At 45.6% G+C, this 25,208-nt stretch overlaps 2 protein-coding genes across 4 annotated transcripts in view; one reads left to right on the top strand and one right to left on the bottom strand.

Annotated features, from left to right (window-relative positions):
* KCNIP1 (potassium voltage-gated channel interacting protein 1) overlaps nucleotides 1-25,208 on the bottom strand; it is a 1,926,792-nt gene that overhangs the window by 991,125 nt on the left and 910,459 nt on the right. The gene's annotated exons all lie outside the window — the stretch shown is intronic.
* Nucleotides 17,999-23,968, top strand: LOC138582735 (uncharacterized). 2 transcript variants are annotated; one of them, XR_011305068.1, is made up of 5 exons: nucleotides 17,999-18,138; nucleotides 21,332-21,516; nucleotides 21,920-22,071; nucleotides 22,720-22,942; nucleotides 23,086-23,968. XR_011305068.1 is itself a non-coding variant. In XM_069654324.1 (5 exons), exons 1-5 carry the CDS (start codon nucleotides 18,016-18,018, stop codon nucleotides 23,256-23,258), a joined length of 846 nt encoding a protein of 281 aa, XP_069510425.1. In that variant the 5' UTR covers nucleotides 17,999-18,015; the 3' UTR covers nucleotides 23,259-23,382. The 2 variants fall into 2 exon arrangements, 1 of the variants encoding a protein (XP_069510425.1); XM_069654324.1 differs by having other exon boundaries at nucleotides 21,332-21,506; nucleotides 23,086-23,382.

Raw genomic sequence — 25,208 nt, 5'->3', positions numbered from 1 at the left:
TCTTCCACCATCTGCCTGAAGCCTAGAAAGACTTCTGGTTTTGCTATCTCAGCAGCCTCCTACAGCTGGGTGGAGAAGTCCCTGATCAGAGTTCTGATTTGGACTGGAAGCTTCAGGTAGGAAAGGCAGCCCTCATGGACCTGGAAAATCACCTCATCCCTTCTGAAGTCACAAGTCACATCTTCCTTACCATAAGGGCAGGAAGTGTACACCAGGAAGTTCCCCCCATGCCGGGTAAAGATCCTGTCTGGTGTTGTATTGTCATCACTGTCACTGTCAAAACAGTCCTTGGGGATTGGTCCTAACCGGTAAAGTGGCACAGCGAGTAGAGCGCTCACTTTGACATCCGTGCAGAGCCTGCTAACGCAGGTTTGAATCCCGGCGGGGCCAAACTCAGCCTTTCATCCTTCCGAGGTTGATAAATGAGCACCACACACCGTGGGTAATAATAAGCAGTGCTCAGATACCCGAGGGTTCGTAGCGCTATATAAGTGCCAAATTACTATTAAATCAATGGAGAAATGTCGGTCATCAACCGCCATTCCAATAATGGTGCCTACGGCTAGAGTAATACTCTTTAAGTCGCTATTATCCACCTCTATTGGAATGGTGTCATGTTCTATGTTGACTAATGGTGTTGGGTTTGTCCATAACCCTTGCTGTTGGAGAAAAGCATTTAGATGAATAGAAGCATCAGGGTTTTTCAATTTTTGTCCTCTTTTAACTTTCACTTCCAGGGAGAATTGTCGGGTCCTTTCTGGGATGATGACTTCCTCTTTAATATGAATTTCAACTGCATAAGGTAGCAATTGAGCTGACCTAAATGCTTTTTCTGGATCATCAAATCCAATGGGATTATCCGCTATTCAGGACCAAGCTTTGAAGTGTATTAGGTCCAAACTAATGGCAAAACGATTGAGAATGTCACTGCCTAAGTAAAAGGCAGCAGTGATGTCTCGCACGACCCAACAATTATGGACTATGCTCTTGTTGCCGATGGAGATTTTGAGCATACACCTGCTTGGCAGGAGATGTTTGGAATTGGGTGTTTCCAGATCCATTTCCCATTTGTCTATCAGTTTGAAGGTGGGAATAGCTGGATATTTGGGGTTTGGCGGAACATGGCTTCGCTGATGAAGCTCTTACCGTTGTTCACACACACTCGGGCGAGAACAGAGTCCTTCCCATCATTTAACCGAACAGGGATGAACAACTGCTCTCCAATTTGCTGAATATCAGCCAGGCTCTGAGCTGATTTCACATCTTTCTGGACTATTGGAGTGGGAATGTCTGATTGTGGATTAGTAAAGAATTTCAGAGTGTTTCCTTACAGTGTGGAATACCACCTTAAACTGGAAGGAAGGTTGATTTTCAGAAATAGAGAGGACCCCCCATCACCAGTCTGTTGTCCTACTGCTATTACGGTCACGTCTGGAATTTGGTTGTTCTGGAAGTGAAATTCTACATGGTCAGATTTTTGTTCAACCATGTGGCATGTGCCGTTTAAACTAACATGGTTGACACTCTGTTTTAATTTTATTGGTCGGCTAGTCTGGGTCCAGGGGACCTTGTTAACGCAATCTATTAGGGGTGAGAACCTTCTCAGGAGGTCATTCCCTAGTAAACAAGGGGTGACCTCTGGAGTCACTTCTATGAGCGGGTGTTTCACCTTGTGTCGCCCAATTTTAATGTCCAAATCTGCAGTCCCCTCAACGGGAATTTCCTTCCCGTCAATGTTCTGAAGTTGTCCAGGATGAGAGGTGAGAGGAATACAGTAATTCTCCCCCCTTCCTGCATTTAGTTCATCAAAGGCCCTTCTGGACAGAAGAGAAGCTTGGGATCCAGTGTTCACCAGTGCCAAAATTGTACCCTGCCATTGTACTTGCACTGGGGCATAGTATCTTCCGTCCTTCTCCTCACGTGGGCACAGATAATGCACATTTTTGGACAACTGGTGGGCTAATTTTTTTGTTACAGACATTGCGAGAGAAGAGATCTGGGCAGAGTTCTGTGGAGAGTCATGGAAATCTGCAAGAAAAAGTTGGCAACTGGAAATCAGAGCCATTGTGGGTTCCCCTGTTTCTGGTTCTGGGCCACCCCCCCCCTTTTTGGAGGCAGTCACCAAGATGGGTTTGAACCAGGGGATTTTGATGCGGTTGGTTCTGGGATGAGATGATGGGCGGCACTAGCTCAGTCCCCACATCTCCCCAGTCGGGATGTGAATCCCTTGGGACCCATCTTTCTTTGGGAGGAGTTCCCCCATCTCTGAAGAAGATCCTTTTCCCAGAATCCTCTGAGGATCCTTCTCCCTCAAATTGGAAGATCTGTACCGCCTCCACAAACTGGGTCTGTTTGGGTCCTTTGTTTCTCCTACCTACTCTCTGCTCCTTGGGTGGCAGACTTTCAGGGGTAGGAGATTTTGGTTCTGGTTCCTGGGTTTCCAGGGGCTGTTTACAAGTGGGGAAGGAAGCTTCCTCCAAGGCTTTACACCCCCCTTCCCCTTGTGCCTCCTCCCTGGGAACCAGTGGGTTGACAGGGTGCTGCGCCGTCATTGTTCTGGAGCACCAGGCCCAGATTTTAGGGCATTCCGCGCCGGCATGCTCATCTGAGGGTTCTGTTGAGCCCTCAGCATGTGACCCAGATCCCGTGCCATATTTTGGACCTGGCGCTCTAACTGTGAAACCCGCTCAGGCTGATACGGGGTTCGGTTTTCTCCCCTGGGCTGATCCCGGGAAGGGTAGCTATCCCTTCTCTGGTAGTACCCTGGGTTGGGAAGATTTGGGTACCCCTCCACCCTTGGCCTCCCCTCTCCCGGATTAAGTGGTCTGGCTCAGGGAATTGGGGAAAGAAGGATGGATGATTTTGGGGTTGGAAGTTGGGTGGATACCTGGGGAAAAGGTTCTGCCCAGGGTTTGGTGAATTTCTGCCCTCCTGTGAGAAGTTAGGAGGGAAGTTCCCTGGGTTTGGCGCTTGGCTGGATCCCCCCCTTGGCCTGGAGGAGTCTACACATAACTCAGGATGGGTCAGTTTCCCTTGTAACGGGGAGTTACATAATCAGGGGTATGAGGGATGCCATTTGTTGGACTACCTCCTTGACTCCCTGTTTGTGACCGGCCCAAGGGCCTTCTTGGCTGAGAGTTGTTCGGTGCAGGCAGGTTTTTAGGCCCCCCATCTCCAAATCTAAAACGGGGGCAACCTTTACCTCTGCCACCTTAGCAGCTGCATGGGTGCTGGTTGATTTGGGGCTTTTCTGGGCGTTATTTTTATTTTTTATGGGCTTCTGCACCTCATAGATCCGGGTAGCCTGTTCAATGACCCAGTCTAGTGATCTTTTCTCGTGAAAATCTCTCACTAGCTGGGTCATTATGTATTTGGGTAAGGCATGGAAAAACGTATTTACAAACTCTTTACTGTCCGTGCGCACCCTTTTGGTAGTCTGCGCAAAGGCACGCTTCAATTCCTGCACAAATTCTTGTGGGGCCTGATCCTCCCCACATTGCAAATTGTAGGCTGCCTTGCGAGACCCTTGGGGATTCCGGTGAACAGAAAAATGTTTCAAGATTGCCGTCCTATATGTGGACCATCTTCAATGGTTTTGGTCCTCCAGCCCCGCAAAGAAACTTGAGTATTCTGGGGAGAATGTCCATTTTACATACTGAATGCAGCTACTGCTGTCTTTCAAATGGAAAGTCTCCATCATTTGCTCATGAAGCTCCAAGTGTTCCCAAACAGAATACTTGGCGTTCTTGTGATAAGGGGTGATGACACTCCTGATTGCCTTAATCTGTTTTAAGGGGTCCTAAAGCAAGGCCCTTTTTGCCTTATTGGCCTTTTTGGTTCGGGTAACCCTGGTCCATTCATCCTCTGACTCAGAAGCACTGCTCCCAGAGGTGCCCGTCTGATCTTCCAGGTTTTCCCGGATTCTACGAGCCTGGAATGGCTGGCAGAATGTGGGGACCTGGTCTCCTGTGTCCTGTGACGCCCAGAGGAGTCTTCAGATTCCTCCTTGCTGCCAGGATTTGATGGGTACCCCCCCACTGCCACTGACCTAACTGGGCAGAGGTTTTCAGGATGCCCTTAGTGGGCCTACTCTCCTGGGGTTCCCCACTAAATTTAACTGTACTTAGTTGCCCATAACCGGATGCCCACCCATCCATTCCTGGGTGGTACTGTCCTATGAGCCCCATACTTTTGACTGGATAGTAATCTGCCATCCCTGTGGCCCTGTGCTCTTGTGCGCCAGGGGACAGGGGGTGGCAGAGTCCAGGGACTGGGAGAGGTGAAGGCCTCTGGTACTAGCGCTCCTGAGGTTATGCTCAGGTGTTTCCCTTTCCCAGCGAACCTCATCTCTATCAGCCCCTGCTCCCTGTTGCCATGCAAGAGCCTGTGCTTTCAGTTCCTCAGTCAAGGCCTTACTAGACTCTATCAGTCTCTCCTGCATGGCTACCTGTTGCTGGAGCCTATAATTGTCCTGGCAGAGAGCCTCATTCTCTCTCTGTGCTTCCTGGTTAGTCTTGGAGTACTGGGCCAGTCTTTGCTGCAGGAGGGTTACATCCTGAGTCCCATCCCTACTGGCCGGCTCCTTTCTTGCCAGAGCATCTTCCACCCTTCTGGTGTGCTCCAACAAGTTTTGATGCTCTTTTTGGAGGTCACCCAGTCCCTGGAGGGCCAGGTGATTTTCTTCCATTTTTCTTTTTAAGTGGCAGACTTCCTGGCCTAAGGTGTCCCTTTCCTGAATAAGAGCCTGCATCTGTGCCACCAGGTCGTCCCTCTGCCTTTGAAAGGCACCAGCTTTCTGGTGCTCCTCCTGAAATTCTGTCTGGGTATCCATGTCTTTCAGAATCAGTTTGTTGCTCTCTGCCTTCTCCCTATCTAGCTGGCTTTGCAGGGTGACTACCTGCTCTGCGCATGCCCTATTGAAGTCCAGTTGTTGCTCCAGTTTTTTCTGGCTCTGCAGTAGGGCATCCAAACCTTCTTGGTACTCCTTCTGCAAGGCCAGAAATCTGGTATCCTGGTCAGACTTTTCCTGTTGCAGGATACCCATATCCTATTTTATTTTAATGATATACTGCCTACTATCATTTTCTGACTCCTGGCTCCTCTGCAGCCTCTGCTCGGAAGAGACCAGTTCAGATTGGGCCTTATCTAATGCCATCTGTTGCCTATTCGCCAGATCTTGGCCTTCAGCACATTTGTCCTGTATGGCTCATATTTATAAATATAAATATGCCGCTATCCTGGCAATCTTGTCGCGCTCATCTTTGGCTTTAGGGGCCATATGTAGTTCACTCAGGGCCACATTTAATGGACCCTGATATCTCCATTTGTCTGACCCTGTTGCAGTGATCTGGGGTGCGATTGCCTGCAACCACACCGTCTGGTCCTGTTCCGTCCATTCGCCTCTCACAAATAGCTTATGTAAGAGGTGCTCTCTGGCTATTTTGATATCTACCAAGGTCGTCATTCTGGAAATTGATTTCCTTCCTGACTTACAGAAGTTAGTAATTTATTTTGCAAAACAGACCGTCTCCTTAGAGCGTCCTTCTTTTGAGGGATGCTTTTACAATGTAACACAGCATGGTGATCCAACAGGATTTATGTATCCTGTCAGTTAGCACACTGTATTAAGCTGCACAAGTGGTAGATCTAATCCAGACGTCCCGGCTCGAGCCCCCACTCTGTTAAGTGACTTCAATTCAGCACTCCAACTAAGTCAATGCCTGGTCTGGGAAGCCCTTATTTATATATTTTTATGACAAGTTTTAATCTGGATGATAAACCCTTATATAACACCCCTCTCTTTGAATACCCCTGACCTCACTGAGCCAAGAAGTAGGTTTGTTTTTCAAATTAAAAGATGTATTGAAAAATTAAACAAGATATATATATCACACTTTTATAAATACATTAATATTTGATAGAACCCTTATGAATATGACAGTGATCAACAAGGGATAATATTACACTAGCACATTTTTTTAATCACTTAGGAGTTGGTATAGAAAGGATAAGGTAGCTGAGAATACTTAATTGCTTCAAGGAAATGCAATGATGGAAAAGAATGCAGCACAGAAATAAACTGATACGGTTTCAACAAGAGATAATATGATTACGTTTTCCCTTGTGGCAATTCACTCCCCCACTATGCAATATGAAGAGATGGAAGGGGAGCTCACAGTTTTCAGGAAGACAATCACAATACAATACAAATTCTAGTTCCCCCCTAGCAAGCTTGGAGCAACCGGTATGCTTTTAAAACATGCAGAAATATTTTTAATGTGATTTACAATTAAGTGAAAATATGCTAAAAATGATTTTAATTCCCTTTAGGAGATTCAGGGTAGGTGACAGCTACTTTGAATTAGCTCAGGCCAACACTAGCAATGATTCAGGAGGGATTATCAGGTTGAAAACGAATTTCAGTAATGGAAGCAAAAGACAGCGATTTTTGACAGGTGAAGAAGTTTGAGTCAAATTGCAATTCGCAGCACTTTTTCCGAGTGCGTTGAGCGCGATTATGGAAAAACTATAAGGAGTAGCTTGTTGGAAAGCTTAGATTCTTAGCTTTAATAAATGAAAGTTAAATCTCGTTCCTAGCACGTATGGTTCAAAAGATACGGACGATTTAGTGGAGGTAGATTCTCAGAAACAAAGTAAGATTCAAATGACAAATGACACTTTCACAGGTTCGAAATCACAGAATGGACACCCGATTTCTATGCAGTTCTAAATAGGTGGAAATGGGTTGAATTAGATTATTTTAAACTAAGAGATTGGTTTTGCACAGCTCTGGCTGGATACTCACTCCTAGTTTTGGAAGGAATGGGCCTTGTCACAGATCTGGTCAGCAGGTTTAGCTGCGGTTCTCTCTGCTCTGCTGGTCTGGATCTCTGGTTCTGGCAAAAGTTCTTGGCACAGCACAGCGGTTGGGTCTGGGTCTGGTCTTCTATCGGCACTGCACGACGGTCTGGATACAGCTCTGCTTTCTGGGTTCTGGCACAGGGTGCTAGCCAGAATCAAACAACTCACCCGACTGTTGAATATCAGGTTGCACAAGATTTTGAGGCCTGCTGAAAAGGATTCAGCTTGTGGATTGGCCCCTTTGCTTTAAGTTCTGGAGTCTAAATTCTGGATCTCAGGATATTGCCTGAATTTGAAGTCGTCCATCAAAGTGCTTCGCAAGAAATCAGTTTGAAGTGGGAAGTGAATGTCTCTACCTGGGTCTCAGAGGCTCTTTTTATGTCTTTTGAAAGTGGGTGGGAAGGCTGACTTTCTATGCCCAACCATCTGAGGATCCTGATAGGCGATAGGATTCTCTGTCGCCTGACTGGGGAACAGAGTTGTGAGTCATCCAGTGCTACCAATTTACAATCTATTGAAGAAACACCCCTTTGCTTTTACTTAGAAAATGAATTGTTCATAACTAACAGGTTTCCCAGATACACACGTCGTTGAAATTACATGTACACATCACAGATTGCTTAAGGTACAGTTTGGTTCAAGGCACATGTTTCTACAAGCTTGGGTTTAGACACGACAACATTTTGCGCTTTTTAGTGACTTTCGACATATTGGTTTTTCCTCAAAATTTACACAGACCTTCACCGTCTCCCTGAGCATATTAATATAAGTTATCATGTCTCTAGCATAAACCCAGTGTCTGCAAGATTAATAAATCACAGGTTTCGGTCTCAGAACATCACACAGAGTTGAGCTTAGTCTCAAATTGTAGGAACATTTTTCATATAAAGAATCTCCAAATTGTACATTTCTGAATAGGAGATACAATATTTTATAAGCAAATTAATAAACATACATTTACCCTTAAGGGAATTCACATCTGAGTCTGGGTCCACCCCCAGGAGCTTGGCTTGACTCAGAGATCAAATGTCTTCCTTCCCCCAGAGCAACTGTTGACAATTACACCTCAAATCAGCATATCCTATTCAGCTGAAGAGTCTATTGTGTTGACTTGGGTCAGCAGAGCAGGGTGCCACTCTGCATCTGGTTAACCAAAACCTGTGATCTCCTTGTGCTGTTGCTGGTTAGGGCAGGTGTGAATTCTTCCCATGGACAGAGGCCTCTCAAACTTTTAATTAGATCAGACTGCCTTCTGATGTGGGGCCTGGGAACAGTAGGTGTTAAGAATTCTCATTAACCAGCAAGGCTTTGAAGTTTCCAGCTAACTCAGGTTCCTTGTCAGCTCCGGAAAGACAGGCCTCCTGTCAGAGTTTAGACCGCTAGCACCAGTTAGTGTCGAGCGCCGGTACTGCACCCCTTTTTGGGAGCTGTCTTGAATTAATACATTTCAGATTTTGAACAGCACCATATTTCTTTGCACTGGTTTTTGCTCTGTGTGTTGCTAAAGGATAGGGCCTGGCCATGGTCTCTTGTATTAACATTAACAGAGGCAAAAATGGATGGCAACCTATTTTTCATGTTTTCCCTGTGCATTTTCTGGGGAGTTCTGGCCATCATGATGTTTTCAATGCCAGTAAGGCACAGTTCTGTGGTAGGGCTTGGATGCATAGGTAAAAACATCCCACAGTGGCAATGCCCTACTTGCAGCAGTCACAGAGGCAAATGTGTTCCCTGTGAATGCTGTCAATCACGCTGCAGCATGCTCTAACACAGGACTAAGATAATTCAAATACACCACACCAATCCAAAAGAGCGACACCGGCTACCACCGCCAAGCACACATCATGCTGAAGACAGACTGCGTCATCTACAAAGCAGTCACAACAAAACACCACTCTACTTGCTTGGGAGCCAAATCATTTATGGAGGCCAGTACACTCCCAAAACCCACAACATCGCCAAGATGGAAACAATGTCCCCCTAGACGGGAAACACATGGACACCAGCCTCTACTTACTATGCACCCTGTCTCTTTAACAAGTTACCAATGCAGATAAGATGATCAGACGGCCTCATTCACCCACACTTTAAGAAGGACCTACAGACCATGCTCTGCGTTGAACTTCTTGCCAGTAGCTGATCGATCCACTCAACACTATGTTTTCCCCTCTGGAGTCTCCCCTCCTACTCGCTATACCCATCCAAGCTCTTCTGTTAGTCCTGCATCCTACTAGTAACCCCCCTGGTGTGTCCTATTACAGCACTCCACTGTTTCCCAGCTAGGTTTGAGCTTTATAAATCCCTTACATACATAAACAGAGTCGTTCTTGGACAAGAAATGGGCTTGGGCACCTAAAAATAAGTGGCTCACCACCCACCGCAAATAAAGTGTCCCTCATCTATCATCCATGAATCGCGTCAATACACGCCTTTACAGAAAATGCTTCTTATGGAGGGTTAATGGTGTGTGATGCATGTATTGTCAAAACCAGTGAGAACATTCATTTTGTACTAAAAAAAAAAAAAAGGATGGCTCCACCGTGAGCAGCAACAGCAGGTGAGTGCTTAATTTCTGAGCGACCCACCCAGGCACTCCAGGCAATGGCCATGGCCCTGTTGTTTGATAATGATGTGTTATTTATATAGTGCTTTTGCCAAAGCACTCAACATAGAACACATTTACATACAATTATTTGCAACTAAAGTTGGTACTCATTCATCAACCTCACATTAATGAAAGGCTGAGTTGACCTTGCCAGGATTTGAACCTGCTTCCTGCAGATCACACCTAGATGATGGACCGCAGCATCGCCAGCTAGCGCTCAACCTGCAGGTGCCCGGGTGACATGTTTGCAGGTTGCATTCCTGCACTTGCTGTGTATACCAGCCTGACCCCCTACACAACACTTTCCACACAACTATGAACCAAGTACAGTAGCACAACTCACCGCAGGTGGAAGTTGGGCATTCGTCCATTGCATTTTATTTACAATGTATTTTTTGCCACACGCTATAAATTGGAACTTTTGTGTTGGAGAAGTTGGTCTTTGGCCGTGCGGTCGCTACGAAGACCTGTATACTTTCTGAGTGCTCCGGCTCGTGATAGCGTATAGTGGAACTACACAAAGCACCATTGAAAGGTGGCGAGCGCGTCGATGCACTGGCAGTCCACACTGGTCACTTAGTGACTGGCAATTAATGTGCTGCTGTGCACCTAGAAGATAGCTTTGCTGGGTGTTGTGTGTGATTTTTAATCTGAGCGGTCTTAGAAAAGCGTAAACACGAGGCGACTGATTTACAAACGTGTTTTCCAATGGAACAATCCCATTAAAAAATGCTTTGTTAACTAGGCCCCTCTGAATTCACTGGTCGATAGTCAATTTTCATGCCTTCAATTAAAATCAGTTTTACTATAGCGCCTTATGGCTAATTCTTCAATACTATGTATTTATTAGTACTCAGTGCCATGGACTGCTTGTATCAACCTAGAAAAGATGGTGGGCCGAATGGACAGCAATGAGAAATGGTATACGCCGATTGCATGCAGACACATGCACACGCCTAAGACGTGGATAGAAAAAAATAACAAAACAAGCAATTAATAAAGAAAATAAAAGTAAAACAGTAGGGAAAATATTGTAATAATTGGAATTGCTTCTTTTATATAGCGCTAGCCGGCTTGGTGGTTGTTTTATTTTTAGTGTTGTAAATAGCAGGTGCTAGGTCAGTGGCACAGTTTAAATACCCCAGGAAGGGATACAGGTGCACTGGCTGAAGCATACTGCAATGCAGCTGTTAAAGCAGCTGGGGTAAATATGAGAACGGGAGATTTTATGCAAAGCCGTGGCGAGATATCTACTGAGGGGCCATCACCCCCTGTACTCTGTCAAAAAGAGAATAGACATCTGCCAGATTTGTCAAGTGTGGCAAAATGAATGCACCATTTTCTTTTGCGGCATAAAAAGGACAGGGCAGCGGGCAGACTCTTTTCACACTTTTTCAATATTGCAAAAAACGTTCATGCCCGCAGACCTTTAGGGACGCAGTATCTTAAAATTGAGAAGATACTTAGCCCTACCATCTTGCCAGTACAGGGCCTTCAACCCACCAATTCATAAGGGAATACTTAACACATTAAATTAAATCCAAGCCACAACCATAATCTAGCCGAGGAATGACTACCTGATGTACCTTGCATGCCGAGGAATGAGACTACCTGACGTACCGGGCATGCCGAGGAATGACTACCTGATGTACCTTGCATGCCGAGGAATGAGACTACCTGACGTACCGGGCATGTCGAGGAATGACTACCTGATGTACCTTGCACGCCGAGGAATGACTACCTGACGTACCTTGCACGCAGATAAATGACTATCTGACGTACCTTGCACGCCGAGGAATGACTACCTGATGTACCATGCATGCTGGTGCACATACCATAATCTAGCCGAGGAATGACTACCTGACGTACCTTGCACGCCGAGGAATGACTATTTGATGACCTTGCACGCCAAGGAATCCTGACGTACCTTGCATGCCGAGGAATGACTACCTGACATACCTTGCATGCCGAGGAATGACTACCTGACATACCTTGCATGCCGAGGCATGACTACCTGATGTGCCTTGCACGCCAATGAATCACACTACCTGATGTACCCTGCACGCCGAGGAATGACAACCTGATGTACCTTGCACGCCAATGAATCACACTACCTGACGTACCCTGCATGCTGAGGAATGACTACCTGACATACCTTGCACGCCGAGGAATGACTACCTGACGTTCCCTACACGCCAAGGAATGACTGCCTGATGTACCTTGCACGCCAATGAATCACACTACCTGATGTACCCTGCACGCCGAGGAATGACTACCTGATGTACCTTGCACGCCAATGAATCACACTACCTGACGTACCCTGCACGCTGAGGAATGACTACCTGACATACCATGCACGCCGAGGAATGACTACCTGCCATACCTTGCACGCCGATGAATGACTACCTGATGTACCTTGCACGCCAATGAATCACTACCTGACGTTCCCTACACGCCGAGGAATGACTACCTGACGTACCCTGCACGCTGAGGAATGACTACCTGATGTACCTTGCACGCCAAGGAATGACTACCTGACGTACCCTGCACGCTGAGGAATGACTACCTGACGTACCCTGCACGCCGAGGAATCACTACCTGACGTACCCTGCACGCTGAGGAATGACTACCTGACGTACCTTGCAGGCTGAGGAATGACTACCTGACGTACCCTGCACGCTGAGGAATGACTACCTGATGTACCTTGCATGCTGAGGAATGACTACCTGGCGTACCCTGCACGCTGAGGAATGACTACCTGACGTATCTTGCTCGGCGAGGAATGACTACCTGACATACCTTGCACGCTGAGGAATGACTATCTGACGACCATGCACGCCGAGGAATGACTACCTGACGTACCTTGCACACCGAGGAATGACTACCTGACGTACCCTGCACGCTGAGGAATGACTACCTGACGTATCTTGCTCGGCGAGGAATGACTACCTGACATACCTTGCAGGCTGGTGCACATATCCGCTTTGAGAGCTACATTAGCCAGTAATTGGATGGGTTGCTCATGTTGGAGCACTCGAACAAACCATTTGCATCTTGGAGGTATTTGAGAATGCGCAGGTGGCGGTGCAGCTCCCGAGCTCCACAGGCTAGCGGGACATCTGAGAAGCAGCCGCCTGGTCCCCAGGAGCAAGGCTTCAAAGTGGCTAGAGCACCAGGCATGGGAATACATGTGTATTACGCCAGGAGCCTCTCCATCAAGAGATGCTGTGCACAGAACAGTGTGCTAAGAGTGGAATTCCGGGAAGGCTACAGAAACCAGGCGTGATGTGGAGAGCAGAGCACGTCACGCGTATTGGGGACAATACTGGACGGCACACAACAGTTTAGGATTTCAAATAAACAGCAATTGAACCACCAATCAATCCACATTTCCTAATGTACATTCGTGCAAACAAATATTCCCTTTTGTACACAGGGCGGGAAGAGTTGAGTCGGAAGGATGAAAGGCTAAATGCCCAGCCGAGGGATTCAAGGTTGCCAGATGCAGACGGGCAGCATGTCAGAGACCAGCGCTTCACTCGTGAGCTATCCACTTCGAAGACCCATCCTCCACGCCTTATATGTCCAGTGCAGTGCCCGTCGTTCAACTACCAGACATGCACAGGGCCTGCCTACTGAGAATAACATAGAGAATATGCCTCCCCCAACGGGTCCCTGACGTGCTCACATTCTGCACCCCTTGCCCCACATGTGCAGCCGGGCCTGTCCCTCGGTTTACAGAAGCCAGAGTAACAAACTGTACCTCAGAAAAAGGTCCACCCGACCCTCCAGGGTCAGTACCACTCGTATCCAAGGGTCAGTCAGGCATGTGCAGGGCCCGGCAGCCGTGGATCAGCTTCTGGGCCCCTGACGTGCCTGCCGGGTCCATGGTCCCCTGATTTGCACAGAGCACTCAACCCCGGGGCCCGACTGGGCAGCGGCTTTAAAATTAAAATGAGGGAGCATGTTGCCTGGTACCCATAAGAGACTGGGATTAAAAGACGTGGAGAGAATGGATAAGAGAGAGACCCTCCCACGGACCCTTATTAACAAGAGGAGGCAGCGTGCGCGATAATCGAAATAGTAACGAAGGAGCCGGTCACCGGAGGATAATGCAAGTGTCGGGAGTCGGGAGATGGCGGCGATAAGAAGGGTTGCAGCTCCCTAGTAAAAAAGAAATCCACTTTTTGGATTGTTTTGGGATTGCTTCTGGATTGTTTTCAAGCTGCAGATTTTTTTGGGAGTTATTTTGGATTTTTTGGGGATTTTTTCAAGCAAGGATTTATTTGTCTTGGGTCGGAGGATTTATTTTGGATTTTTACTGACTTGTTTCTCAGTAAAAACAATCCACTAACACTAATTGGTAGGCAGGCATTTCTAAAGGATTTATTTTGGAGTTTTACTGACTTGTTTCTCAGTAAAAACAATCCCCTAACACTAATTGGCTGGAAGGCATTTCTACTGGATTTATTTTGGAGTTTTACTGACTTGTTTCTCAGTTAAAACAATCCACTAACACTAATTGGCAGGCAGTCATTTCTACAGGATTTATTTAGGAGTTTTACTGACTTGTTTCTCAGTAAAAACAATCCACTAACACAAATTGGCAGGCAGCATTTTTACAGGATTTATTTTGGATTTTTTGAAGCAAGGATTGCTTGCTATTAAAGTGGTGGATTTTCTTTTATTTTTTTTTAACTTGTTTCTCAATAAAAACCAATCCAGCAACACTACACATTTTTACTGCATTTGTTTTGGATTATTTTACAAACAAGTATCGATTGTAAGATTTATTTTAGATTTTTTCCAACTTGTATCTCTGTAAAAACAATCCAGTAAAATAGGCACACATTTTTACTGCATTTACATGTTGGCAACATAATGTCAAACTAGTTTCGACGCTGGTAGCCGTTATTTAGCATTTTAATCTGATTAAACATTTCGCAGAGATTAGGTTTTATTCATTTTGCATTTTATTGGTGCAAATTACAAATCCAACTGCACTTAACTAATTTCTCCATTAGATAATGCCTAGTCGCTAACATTCAGGGTATACCAATTTGCAGCAATGGGTAGAAGGAATGGCTAACACCTCGGTCATACCTCCCATCGCGCCACCTGGCTCGCTGTACCGGGTGACCGCCTATCTCCTGCCTGCCACCCGGTACAGCTGTACCCCTCCTCTGTGCTCCTCTATATACCACCCCCAGCTGCGTATCTGTTCTATTCTTTCCTCTGAAAACTGCTCTGTTATCCATCTGTATTGTTGTATACCTCTGTAAAGCACTCTGCTGTTTCTCGAAGCTTGACCTGCACTTAATAAATTCAATAATAATCAAATAGGATCTAGTCAGACTAAAATTGGTATGCATTAAATTTGAAAGGATGTTTTGATTTAAAACATAAGACCTTACAAATCTCATGTAACAGTTACAGTTCTTTTTATTTAATATTTGTCATTTTCTTTTCATAAAACATATTTGGCAGATGTCAACATTTCTTTTACTTAACATCCTGCACACATTAATAGCACAGTTCTTCTTAAAGCAGTTTTTTTACTCCCCACTTTCATTTAAAAAGCCGTCAGTAGTAGAATGCACAATGAAGTAATGGTGACAACACTTTCTGCCTCATCACGAGTTTGGCGGTAACCCTTACATGCGGCGGCAACGCTATTGCTGCTGCCGCGATTTTGCTGATTTTTGGCCCTATGGGGAATGGGGACTTCCCGAATGGGCCCAATGGGGAATGGGAACTTACTGTTTCAGCCAAACCTGTCATCCGGCACTAATAGCGATGGGGGGTTGGCAGTAACGCTAATAGTCCAGGTGGTAATACCGCCGGGGATACCACCCAACTCGTGATGAGGCCCTTTGTCTTTGCAAGCTGTGTGGATTTCCTTAGCCAATTAAAAGAATCCGCTGCTTCTTAATCTAGGTCATATCGACTTGGCGGTGCATGTCAACACCTTGTTTAGCATGAATATTTTTTAACAGAAAGCCAATCAAATCTTCAAAAATAAAACAATTATTGATATACAGCGGGCCTTTAAAACGTACGCAATCTGTCAGATGGATCAGAAGCAAAGAAGATGGTCTTGAGGTGCTTCCAGAAACAGAGATGGTTCTCCTCAATTTTTCAGAGAGGCAGGGAGGCTGTTAGAGGAAGGCCACAGCCAAAGAAAGAGATTTACCACCAACTCGTTGCTTGGAGAAACAACTGACCCTGTGGGAGTTGGAGGCAGATGAGTGAAGAGCTCGAGAAGGAAGATATTTAGAAACTTGCTAACTGGCCACCTGGTGTACCTCTGAGTCTCACAGGTCCCAGGCACTCCTGCCAGTCCTCTCTCGCATTTGCCACTGGGCCCTTCACCCACTCACCTTCAAGGCACTTAGAAATAACCAGAGAGTGTGGTTCTCTCTGCACTTACCCCAGTCTCCACTGACTGGGTGCACTTGGACCTTCCCCTCCCTGTTACACTCTATGCACTTGCACAATCCAAATGCATATGCCTGAAGATCGTCTGTTCTCCCCTTTCTTCTCCCCTTAATTGCACTTGCAAAACTGCAGAATTGTCGTCAGGCCTATTTGCTGTGTCTCAACCGTTACATGCATTTTACGCACTTACTCTGCTTGTGCAGACTATTATCATCGATTTTCCTCTTGTTCCCACCCTCCTTGAGTGCTTTGAACCACTTTCCTGTGTATAGGCGCTATATAAACAAACAATACAATACCTTAAAGTGATTTACAGCCTGTACTCTCCATGCAGTATGCTTCCACAAATCTCCAGTCGGCCACTGCACATTAATAGCAGGCTCTTTGTTTAAGCAATGTGCCGGCGGCCGTGTGATCGCAACGCCATTAATGCGCATCGCGGGTCCGCGCTATCCCTGCAAGCTGCTGCCTGTGGGATAGTCTGTGCTTATATTGCACCGGCATCGCGGTCCTTGCGCGCACTGCTCGCGGCACTGTTTGTGTGATTGCCTGCATTGCAGCGACTGTGTCCAATCGAGATTCACATTACCGGTAACTCGATCCTGCCACTTCATGCATGGTGAAAAGGATCTTATGAAGTTCAGAAAGTAAACATGTTTCCTGCATAGGGGCTCAAAGGCTTAGCCCACAGTCACCTAGCGCGGTGGGGAGATCTGCAGCAACTGAGGCAGTATTTTCAGTGAATACGTATTTTTCTACATGTGTGGGGGTTGGGGGGCGGCTTCGGAGGGCCTGCGATCTGGAGCAGACAGCGGGGTTGATCTGCTTAGGGGTGGATTTCATTTATTTGCTGAGACGTTAACGGGGAACCCGTGGGGAGGGGGTTTGAGCTCCTTCCATTTTTTACAAATCATTTATGTTAAATTAACAGACCGCGTTTTTTGGTGTGGCAAAAATGCATTTTGCTTTTCGTAAGTTGTTTGCATAATGTTTTTTCTGCCAAACTGTCTCATCACACGACATTCCATCTTAAGTGCACACATTTTTTTTAAACGAACATGCTTTACTGTGCGTGAGATGACTATCTGCCACGGTGATTCTGTACACATCTTCGTTTAATTTGACTCAGATGCATCATATCATCATTTTTTTTGCATATTTCACTAGCTATGTGTTTTTTTAATCTTTTAATCACGTTTTATCTTCATGTAATACCAGTTGAGTGATTGGATTGCAAAGTAACAGGCAGCTCTAAAGGCATCTATTGCTTAACCCCCCGTAACAGGAGGCTTGGCTTGTAATGTGTTGCTCCTACCAATTCTACCTGCATCTATTGCATTAAGCCCCCGTAACATGAGGCATATGGTATAGGATGCAGTATATACAACCAACAAAGAACACAATATATCTATTGGAGCATGTTTAGCCAGGGAAAACAATGGCACGGGCCATGTGGTTTGCAATATATGCTCCTGTGCAAACGAGGACTCAGTATTAAGCGCATATTTCAGTATCTGGGCCTCAATGTCAGCCCGAGTCCCTCCCAGCGCAGTCTTTCAAAGCCTCTTGCCCACTTGCCCAACCGGGCTGTTGTGGCTGAGAGCCATCTTAATCACAGCTTTGCCTTTCAGGCTGCAGCCACGCTTGCTTAGAGTGGAAAACAGTGTGAGGCACGTGTGGGGTACAAACATTATAATGGAGAGAAAGAAATACAGCCAGGGGTTAATAGCCACTGGTTTTCACTAGATGGACAGCCAGAGGGGGCTGAAACACTAAATCCGCACTGAAAAGCTACCAATCCTACTTTGTTAGCAAGTGGCTGATGTGGAGACACCTGTGTTAAAGGGCAACAAGGGAATAGTAACATGAAGGAACAGAAGTGAAGGAGCAAAAGCCAATAATGTGAACATTCTAATTGTCAGAAAAATAAAATGCATTTAAAATTAAAACAAATTATTGTAACATGAGATGTGTGTGTTTTCTCTATGTTTATGGTAGTGTACTACGTTTCTCACTTTTGAGAGCCATCCACACCGTTTGCGGCGTGCGCTTGCTTTTTTCCTGATTATTTTGATGGGAGTCAGCTTGTTTCGGGCTTGTTTCGGAAGGAGATGCAGCTTGTTTTTTCCTTCCGACCTGTAAACACTGGACTCCACCACCACACCAGCAGCAATGGCGGCGGCCGAGATTCCAGCGTGGGCCAGGGAATCAAAACGCATGAACACCAAAATAAGGTAAGCAAGGGATGGATGCCCTTCTAGGCTTGCTTCATTCAGAGGCATTTCGCTGCGCATGTTTTTGATTAGGACGCATACAATGTTTGATTTACGAGGAAGACGACCTGCCTCCCACGCCCCCCTCCCCAAAAACAGCATTGTCTGAAAGGCGCGCGTTGGCTGAAAGCTTGAGTACAATGTGAATTACATAAAGCGACTCCCTGCACGTGAGCCGCATTTGTTTTTATGATGTGGAATGCAAAATTTAGGTGAATGGATACAATAGCCCATCACAATGGGAAAGCTAGCGCGTGCAGGCAGCAGTTTCACGCTCGGCAGACATGAAGCTGCTTTACACTTTAAGCTGAAAAGTTCACCAATCTGCATGTAGATCGGGCGGCAAAGAGGCTACTTTCCCAATGTTGCTGGGCCCCTCCAGACCCTGGCAAACCACGTAAAACCACTCTCCAAGGATCACTGCGAAATGCTTTGCGCTACTGTGTGTTTAAATAAGTTTAAAGGTCTGCTAGGAGTGAAGCACACCTCCTCCAAGTGAAGCCACTGTAAACAGTCTGCGGGGCACACACATTTGTATTGGTATATGCTAGCCAATATTTATACTGCCTTCTCGCCAGTGCTTTTACAGCGCCTGGACCAATTGTGCAAGGGGTGGCGTTTTGGGATTCAGCTGGGAATTTATATGCTGAAAGATTCGGAAGAAAAGAGGTCTGGAAACTTGATAGTTTAAACATTGCTCCCTGGGAATGCTGAATGCATGTTTTAATTTACAGTGTGCACAGAAAGACCTGCAAGACTGCACTAAGTGCATATTACTAGTGCCATTTCACATGCTTTTCACCAGTATGGAAATGGGGTCCTGGAACATTTCATGCACTGTTATAGAGAGCAGATGAGGGTAGTAGTCAGGGCTAAAATAGTCAACTCCCCAGGTCACCCAATAACCGTCGGCCCATGGAGCTTCCATCTACTCACATTTCTCTATGTGCAAATCTGATGATGTGGAAGAGGCCGGGTTTAAAATGTGTTATTGGTGTGGCATAGATGACGTAAGCGGCAGTGCTGCTGAGATTGTCTACTTTGTTGCCGTTCTGATCTTCCTTACAAAATGTACCTCCATCTACTCTAGCAGTAATCTCTGTTCCACCAACCATATGGGTAAAAGATTCACTTGAAGGTGCAGGGATTGTTATCTGCTCTGTTTCTGTATATTGCCCCGCTGCCTGTCCACCTCCCTCCCTTTGACCTGCTGTCTCTTCTGCTGTCTTGCTCTCTCTCCTGGTGGCTCCTTCTGCGACTCCTGCTGTCTCTTCTACTCTCTCTGTCTACCTGTGCATTTCTGTCTCTTCTGTATTGCTCTACCTCTCTTGGTAGCTTACCCTGTAAGTGACGCCTGCTGTCTCTTCTCCTCTCTCTCTCTGATGCCTGCTGTCTCCTCTGCTCTGTCTCTATCTCCCTGTGACCTGCTGTCTTGCTACGTCTCTCCTGGTGGCTCCTCTTCTACTCTCTCTCTCTGTCTTCCTGTGAGTTGCTGTCTCTTCTGTATTGCTCTACCTCTCCTGGTAGCTTACCCTGTGAGTGATGCCTGCTGTCTCATTTTACTTTTCATAAGTTGTATGCATAATGTTTTTTCTGCCAAACTGTCTCATCACACGACATTCCATCTTGAGTGAACAATTTTTTTGTAAACGATCATTATTGTGCGTGAGGTGGCTATCTGCCACAGTGATTGTGTACACGTCTTCGTGTAACTTGACTCGGATGCATCGTTTTTGTGTACATATTTCACCAGCTATGTGTTTTTTGAATCTTTTAATAACGCTTTATCTTCATGTAGTACCAGTTAAGTGATTGGATTGCAAAAGTAACAGGCAGCACTAAATCGTTCAGGAGGTTTGTTTGCATGTATGAAGTAACGAGTGCCCAGATTACAGGATGTCATGTGAGTGCACTGCTTTCCCTATTTTGCCAATCACTGAAGGCTGAAAAGTAGATCCATGCAGGCTTGACATGTGGCCAGCTTTGCACCACACCTGCAGATGAAATGGCCTGCTGTTATCAGTTGAATGGTATCCACTACAGAGTGCAATTTGCTTTCTCACTTTGAGAACATTGAGACATATAATTACTCATTTTGGTATAGCCGGTGAGATAGCTCAGTGAGATAAGCACTGGCTGTAGCGATGTGTGTGATATTGTATGTATATTCGTTTTATATAATGCGCTTAACACATCATTATCATTTGGCCTTGGACATCTACTTGAATTCACAGTGATTTGGTAATATGGGCCTATACACACTGATATTAATGATACATATGGTTATCCATTCTTGTATGAAATGTATATCATATTATGGTGATAGTGTAACCATAGTTTTCGTAGTGTATTTAGGAACAATGCTATGTGCTGCCACTTCTGTTTTGTCAAGAGGTGAAAGGTCGAGTTTTATCGCTTCCCGTGACACAACAGTGTACAGCATTGTTGGTAGAAAGTTTATTATACACATTGCAATCTCTCTGAAGTTTCAAGGTAGTGGGAAGTGAGTTTGGAGTGTGTGATGTGGGTAGAAAGCCATTTCCTGACTGTTTTCTCATATGCAATACTAGAGATTGATCTTGCTGGTGCGCACATTGTTTCGTAATTGATCTCTTGGGCCCCCCTCTTCTCACCTCTCTCTCTCCCCTGTCACATCTGATGAGGTCTCTAGAGAAGCCCTGGTACCTGCTCACCCTGCCACGCACCCAAAACTGCCTCCGGGCCACCCCTTGCACTGGGATACCATACAGTTGCCCCCCCCTCTTTTTCTTCGTGCACTTATCAGACATACCCTGTCTGCCGCCTTAACCCAGCCCTTGCCAGCTGCCCTGCCACTGTTTGTTGCCTTTATTATTTATTTATTTTCTATAATGTATCTGTTTCTACTCTGCTCCGCACTTCCCACCCCCCGCACCCCTCCATGCACTTTCCCCTTTCCCTCTTCCATGCACTTGCGCGTTCTCAATGTCACTGGGCCTAGTAAGATTCTTGTTTTTGTTCCCCCGCACCCCCCTTGCTCAAATAGCATGAATTACTAGTTGCTATTTTTCATAAAGTTTATATCGGCGACTAGTTGATATGAAACATCTGTTTTCAAATTTAGAAAACTAATTTGTGCCTTGCATTGGGTATTTAACATTTGGGTGTCTTTCAGACCACCAATACCGTTCAGTACTTGGGAAGAGAGGAGTTGGAGTTTATTACTGACGACTTGCGTGGCAATGACAGGGGGCACATTTGTGCCTTTTTTGATACTGTAGAACTGGACCACGACGGAAAAGATGCGATTATGAAAAAGGATTACTCTGGAACAATTGTATTGTCGGGTGGTAAGTTATTGTGAGTCACTAGTTGATACTATGTCGGCCATCTGAATCTCTCGTAGCTTCTCAGTGTATTTCAATAATGCAAGAGGTATTTGTTAAGAATCATATAGGAATGTTTATGATTTGATTTGTGTAGCGCACCACCACCATTATTACAGTCCACGTGCACCAGGACTTAAATGGGGCAGGAATAGCCCATTGTGAACAAAACGCTGAACATGAAGACATGAGCAGTGTCTTGAGGGGGGAGCATGGAATCGTCATTTGGAGATCAGGGACAACGGAAAAGGTTGATCGGCCCCCGATAGACAAAGATGACAATATGGTGGAAAGATTACATTGTAATCTTGGTAATTGTCATTAGAATGTATACTGTATTAAAATGTGTAATATTAATATTTGTGCTATTATTTCAGCGTACTGGGACACAGTGGATTCCCGTCAGCAGGTAGCAGTTGTGCACTGCTTGGAACTGGCCCTTCAGTGGATAAAGAGGAGACGGACGGGAGCCACAGAAAAAGTTTTCCCCGATCTAAGTCCCAACCCTGGTCCATCAAAAGCATCAGAGGTAAGTAAGTGCCATTAGAGTTAAACAAAAGTTGGTTTGTGCCCCTATGAAATAAATGTTTTTTTCTCTATCCAAATACCATTGGTTGTAGGCTTCTGTGTGTCTCCACCCAAATCTGAAACATTCCTATGAGGCCATAGGGCTTCTAGACAAATGTCAAAAGGGTGGGAAAAGGTAGCTGAAATACTGTGGCTCATGTTTTCACCGGTTATCGTCCAATACTCATTATATGCCTACATGCAACATGTCCATTACTTAAGACCCGTTATGCTGCCAATGTCATATAGTGGTGTCCTAATTTTTATTTAATTTTTAATTTTTTAGATAGTTATAAAAACAAGCACATAGTTAAATTCGCAAAAGCAAGCACATAGTTAAATTCCCATAGTTACTTAAATATTCCCATAGGTTCCCATAGGTATACGCGATCGACATTAGTTGGCCTGGGAGCCAAATGTAGCTCCAGGTAGGCATTGCTTGTATGGCTCCTTTACCAATGCACTGTACATGGGGGAAACGTGACATTGGTCATTTCTTCACAATATACCAATTATGCAAATAAATGGGAAACAACTACGGAAATGACATGCTTTGATCAGATTGACAGCTTTGAGAAATGTAGTAATTTTTCATTTTTTGTGTACACAGAGAAAAATACCCCTTGTGACAGATGGGACATGCAGGTTTGCAGATGTGTTAGTGAACCCAGTGAAGTTGAGGGAGATTGTGGTAACTGCCAGAAAATCACAGACCGCCAACCCAGCACGTTACCTACAGAATAAGCTGCTGGATCTTTTGTTCACAAAAGAAGAACTGATGGCAGCAAAGGGGAGGTTAACACTGGATCGTCATCGACAGGACGCTATACAAGGTACATAAATGGAATTACTAAAGCACATTAGAGGGAATACAGTAAAAATCGTCTATGCTTTATTTCTCACAGCCATGTGTCAACCAAAAAGTACTTTGCTTGCTATTTTCAAACTTCTTACACATGTTTTTTTGGCATTTCAGAATTTATCCATGTTATGGCTTTCCATTACTCTCTGCAGCCGAGTACAGAAAAGCCCTCCAAAACAAAATTGGGAACTACCGGATTAAGAAGAAGGAGCCAAACCTCGTCTTTTCGACACAAGTGTAGTTCCCAATTCCCTTGCTCTTTGCCCTTGGCATGGATACTTGTATGACTCCCTGGACCGGGATCTAGGTCCCCTCTCACTCACTTTCTCCCTGGGCTGGGTCCCACCGGACTCACTTGCTCTCTCCCTGGGCTGGGCCCCACCGGACTCACTTGCTCCCTGGGCTGGGCCCCACCGGACTCACTTGCTCCCTGGGCTGGGCCCCACCGGACTCACTTGCTCCCTGGGCTGGGCCCCACCGGACTCACTTGCTCCCTGGGCTGGGCCTCACCGGACTCGCTTGGTCCCTGGGCTGGGCCCCACCGGACTCGCTTGGTCCCTGGGCTGGGCCCCACCGGACTCGCTTGGTCCCTGGGCTGGGCCCCCACCGGACTCGCTTGGTCCCTGGGCTGGGCCCCCACCGGACTCGCTTGGTCCCTGGGCTGGGCCCCCACCGGACTCGCTTGGTCCCTGGGCTGGGCCCCCACCGGACTCGCTTGGTCCCTGGGCTGGGCCCCCACCGGACTCGCTTGGTCCCTGGGCTGGGCCCCCACCGGACTCGCTTGGTCCCTGGGCTGGGCCCCCACCGGACTCGCTTGGTCCCTGGGCTGGGCCCCCACCGGACTCGTGACTTTCTGGACTGGTTCTGGGTCCTCTCACCCATTTTTTAATTGTAAAGCACCCATGTTTTGGATTGCTACAGTCGTGTTTTTGTGCTATGTACACAGTGTCCGATTGAATCTCTGGCTCTTTTTAATAAATATAGTGGTGAAAAAAAATGTTGCTTCTTTTTAAATATAGTTAATATGCCATTACATGGTCTTTTTTCATGGCCATTTTACCTAAATGACTGACCTAATACATCATCACTATAGTTCTAAAAACAATTCAAAATGCAACTCTCTAAAATGGGCAGCAGTTAAGCCACAGTGAGGCTTTTAAAGCCCAATTCAACAAGGTGCACCAAATGTGTTTTTTAAGCGCTTCTTTTCAGGATTATAGTAAACATTATTTTTTGAAACTCCTAAATTTATTTCCGCTCATAAACCAAAACAATGCCTATATTGTTAAAGGATATTTTTGGGATTGCTTTGTTTTTTTGATTTCTAAAGTATTATTTGGTGACTACATTAATTGCTTTTGGATCTCAAAAGGTTTATTTGGGGAATGCATTGCATTGCTTTTGGATCTCTACGAGGGTGCATTAAGCCAAAAGGAAGCCAGATGTAATCCATTGCTTTTGTATTTATTTAGGGATGGCACTGCTTTAGGATTTTTATAGGATTGTTTGGGGATTGCATTGTTTTTGGATTTTTAGTGGATTGGTTGGGGATTGGATTGTTTTGGGATTTTTAGTGGATTGTTTGAGGATTGGATTGCTTTTGTATTTTTATAGGATTGTTTGGGGATTGGATTGCTTTTGGATTTTTATAGGATTGTTTGGGGATTGGATTGTTTTGGGATTTTTAGTGGATTGTTTGAGGATTGGATTGCTTTTGGATTTTTAGTGGATTGTTTGGGGATTGGATTGCTTTTGGATTTTTATAGGATTGTTTGGGGATTGGATTGTTTTTGGATTTTTAGTGGATTGTTTGGGGATTGGATTGTTTTTGGATTTTTAGTGGATTGGTTGGGGATTGGATTGCTTGGATTGTTTTGGGATTGCATTCCACTGAGGATTGCTAATTAACATATTTCAGGGTGCATGAAGCCAAAAAGAAGCCAAAAGCAATCCTCTGAGTACAATGGGAGTTTCTGGAGTTAAAGAGGATTTAAATGTTTGGGAAAATCCAGTAGCAATCCACTTTCAATCCAGATTTTTTTGGTAGGGAGGCCAGCAGGATCTCCGCTCTCATCTCACCGGAAGAGCATCTCACCCCAATGGCAGTGGCCGGCGAGCTCTGCTCACTGATATGGTAGAAGTAGAACTCAGGGGCAGCACGGCAGCAGATCGGGAGGCGCAGTTCAAGTGGAATGGGGATCGACAGCCTGATTCAAAATTCAATAATAACTACTGCA

The sequence above is a fragment of the Ambystoma mexicanum genome, chromosome 3q (assembly GCF_040938575.1).
Source record: "Ambystoma mexicanum isolate Mex_15411 chromosome 3q, UKY_AmexF1_1, whole genome shotgun sequence".
In the NCBI taxonomy this organism is placed as follows: domain Eukaryota; kingdom Metazoa; phylum Chordata; class Amphibia; order Caudata; family Ambystomatidae; genus Ambystoma; species Ambystoma mexicanum.
The sequence above is the reverse complement of the archived record's forward strand: the minus strand, read 5'-3'. Positions and strand labels throughout refer to the sequence as shown.

What these genes read in the sequence shown, in the direction of transcription:
- LOC138582735 (XM_069654324.1), top strand. Translation starts at nt 18,016, where the DNA reads ATGCAGCTTGTTTTTTCCTTCCGACCTGTAAACACTGGACTCCACCAC. An exon ending in CGCATGAACACCAAAATAAG is followed by an intron (nt 18,139 to 21,331) that starts GTAAGCAAGGGA and finishes GGTGTCTTTCAG; the next exon opens with ACCACCAATACCGTTCAGTA. An exon ending in TCGACAGGACGCTATACAAG is followed by an intron (nt 22,943 to 23,085) that starts GTACATAAATGG and finishes TTGGCATTTCAG; the next exon opens with AATTTATCCATGTTATGGCT.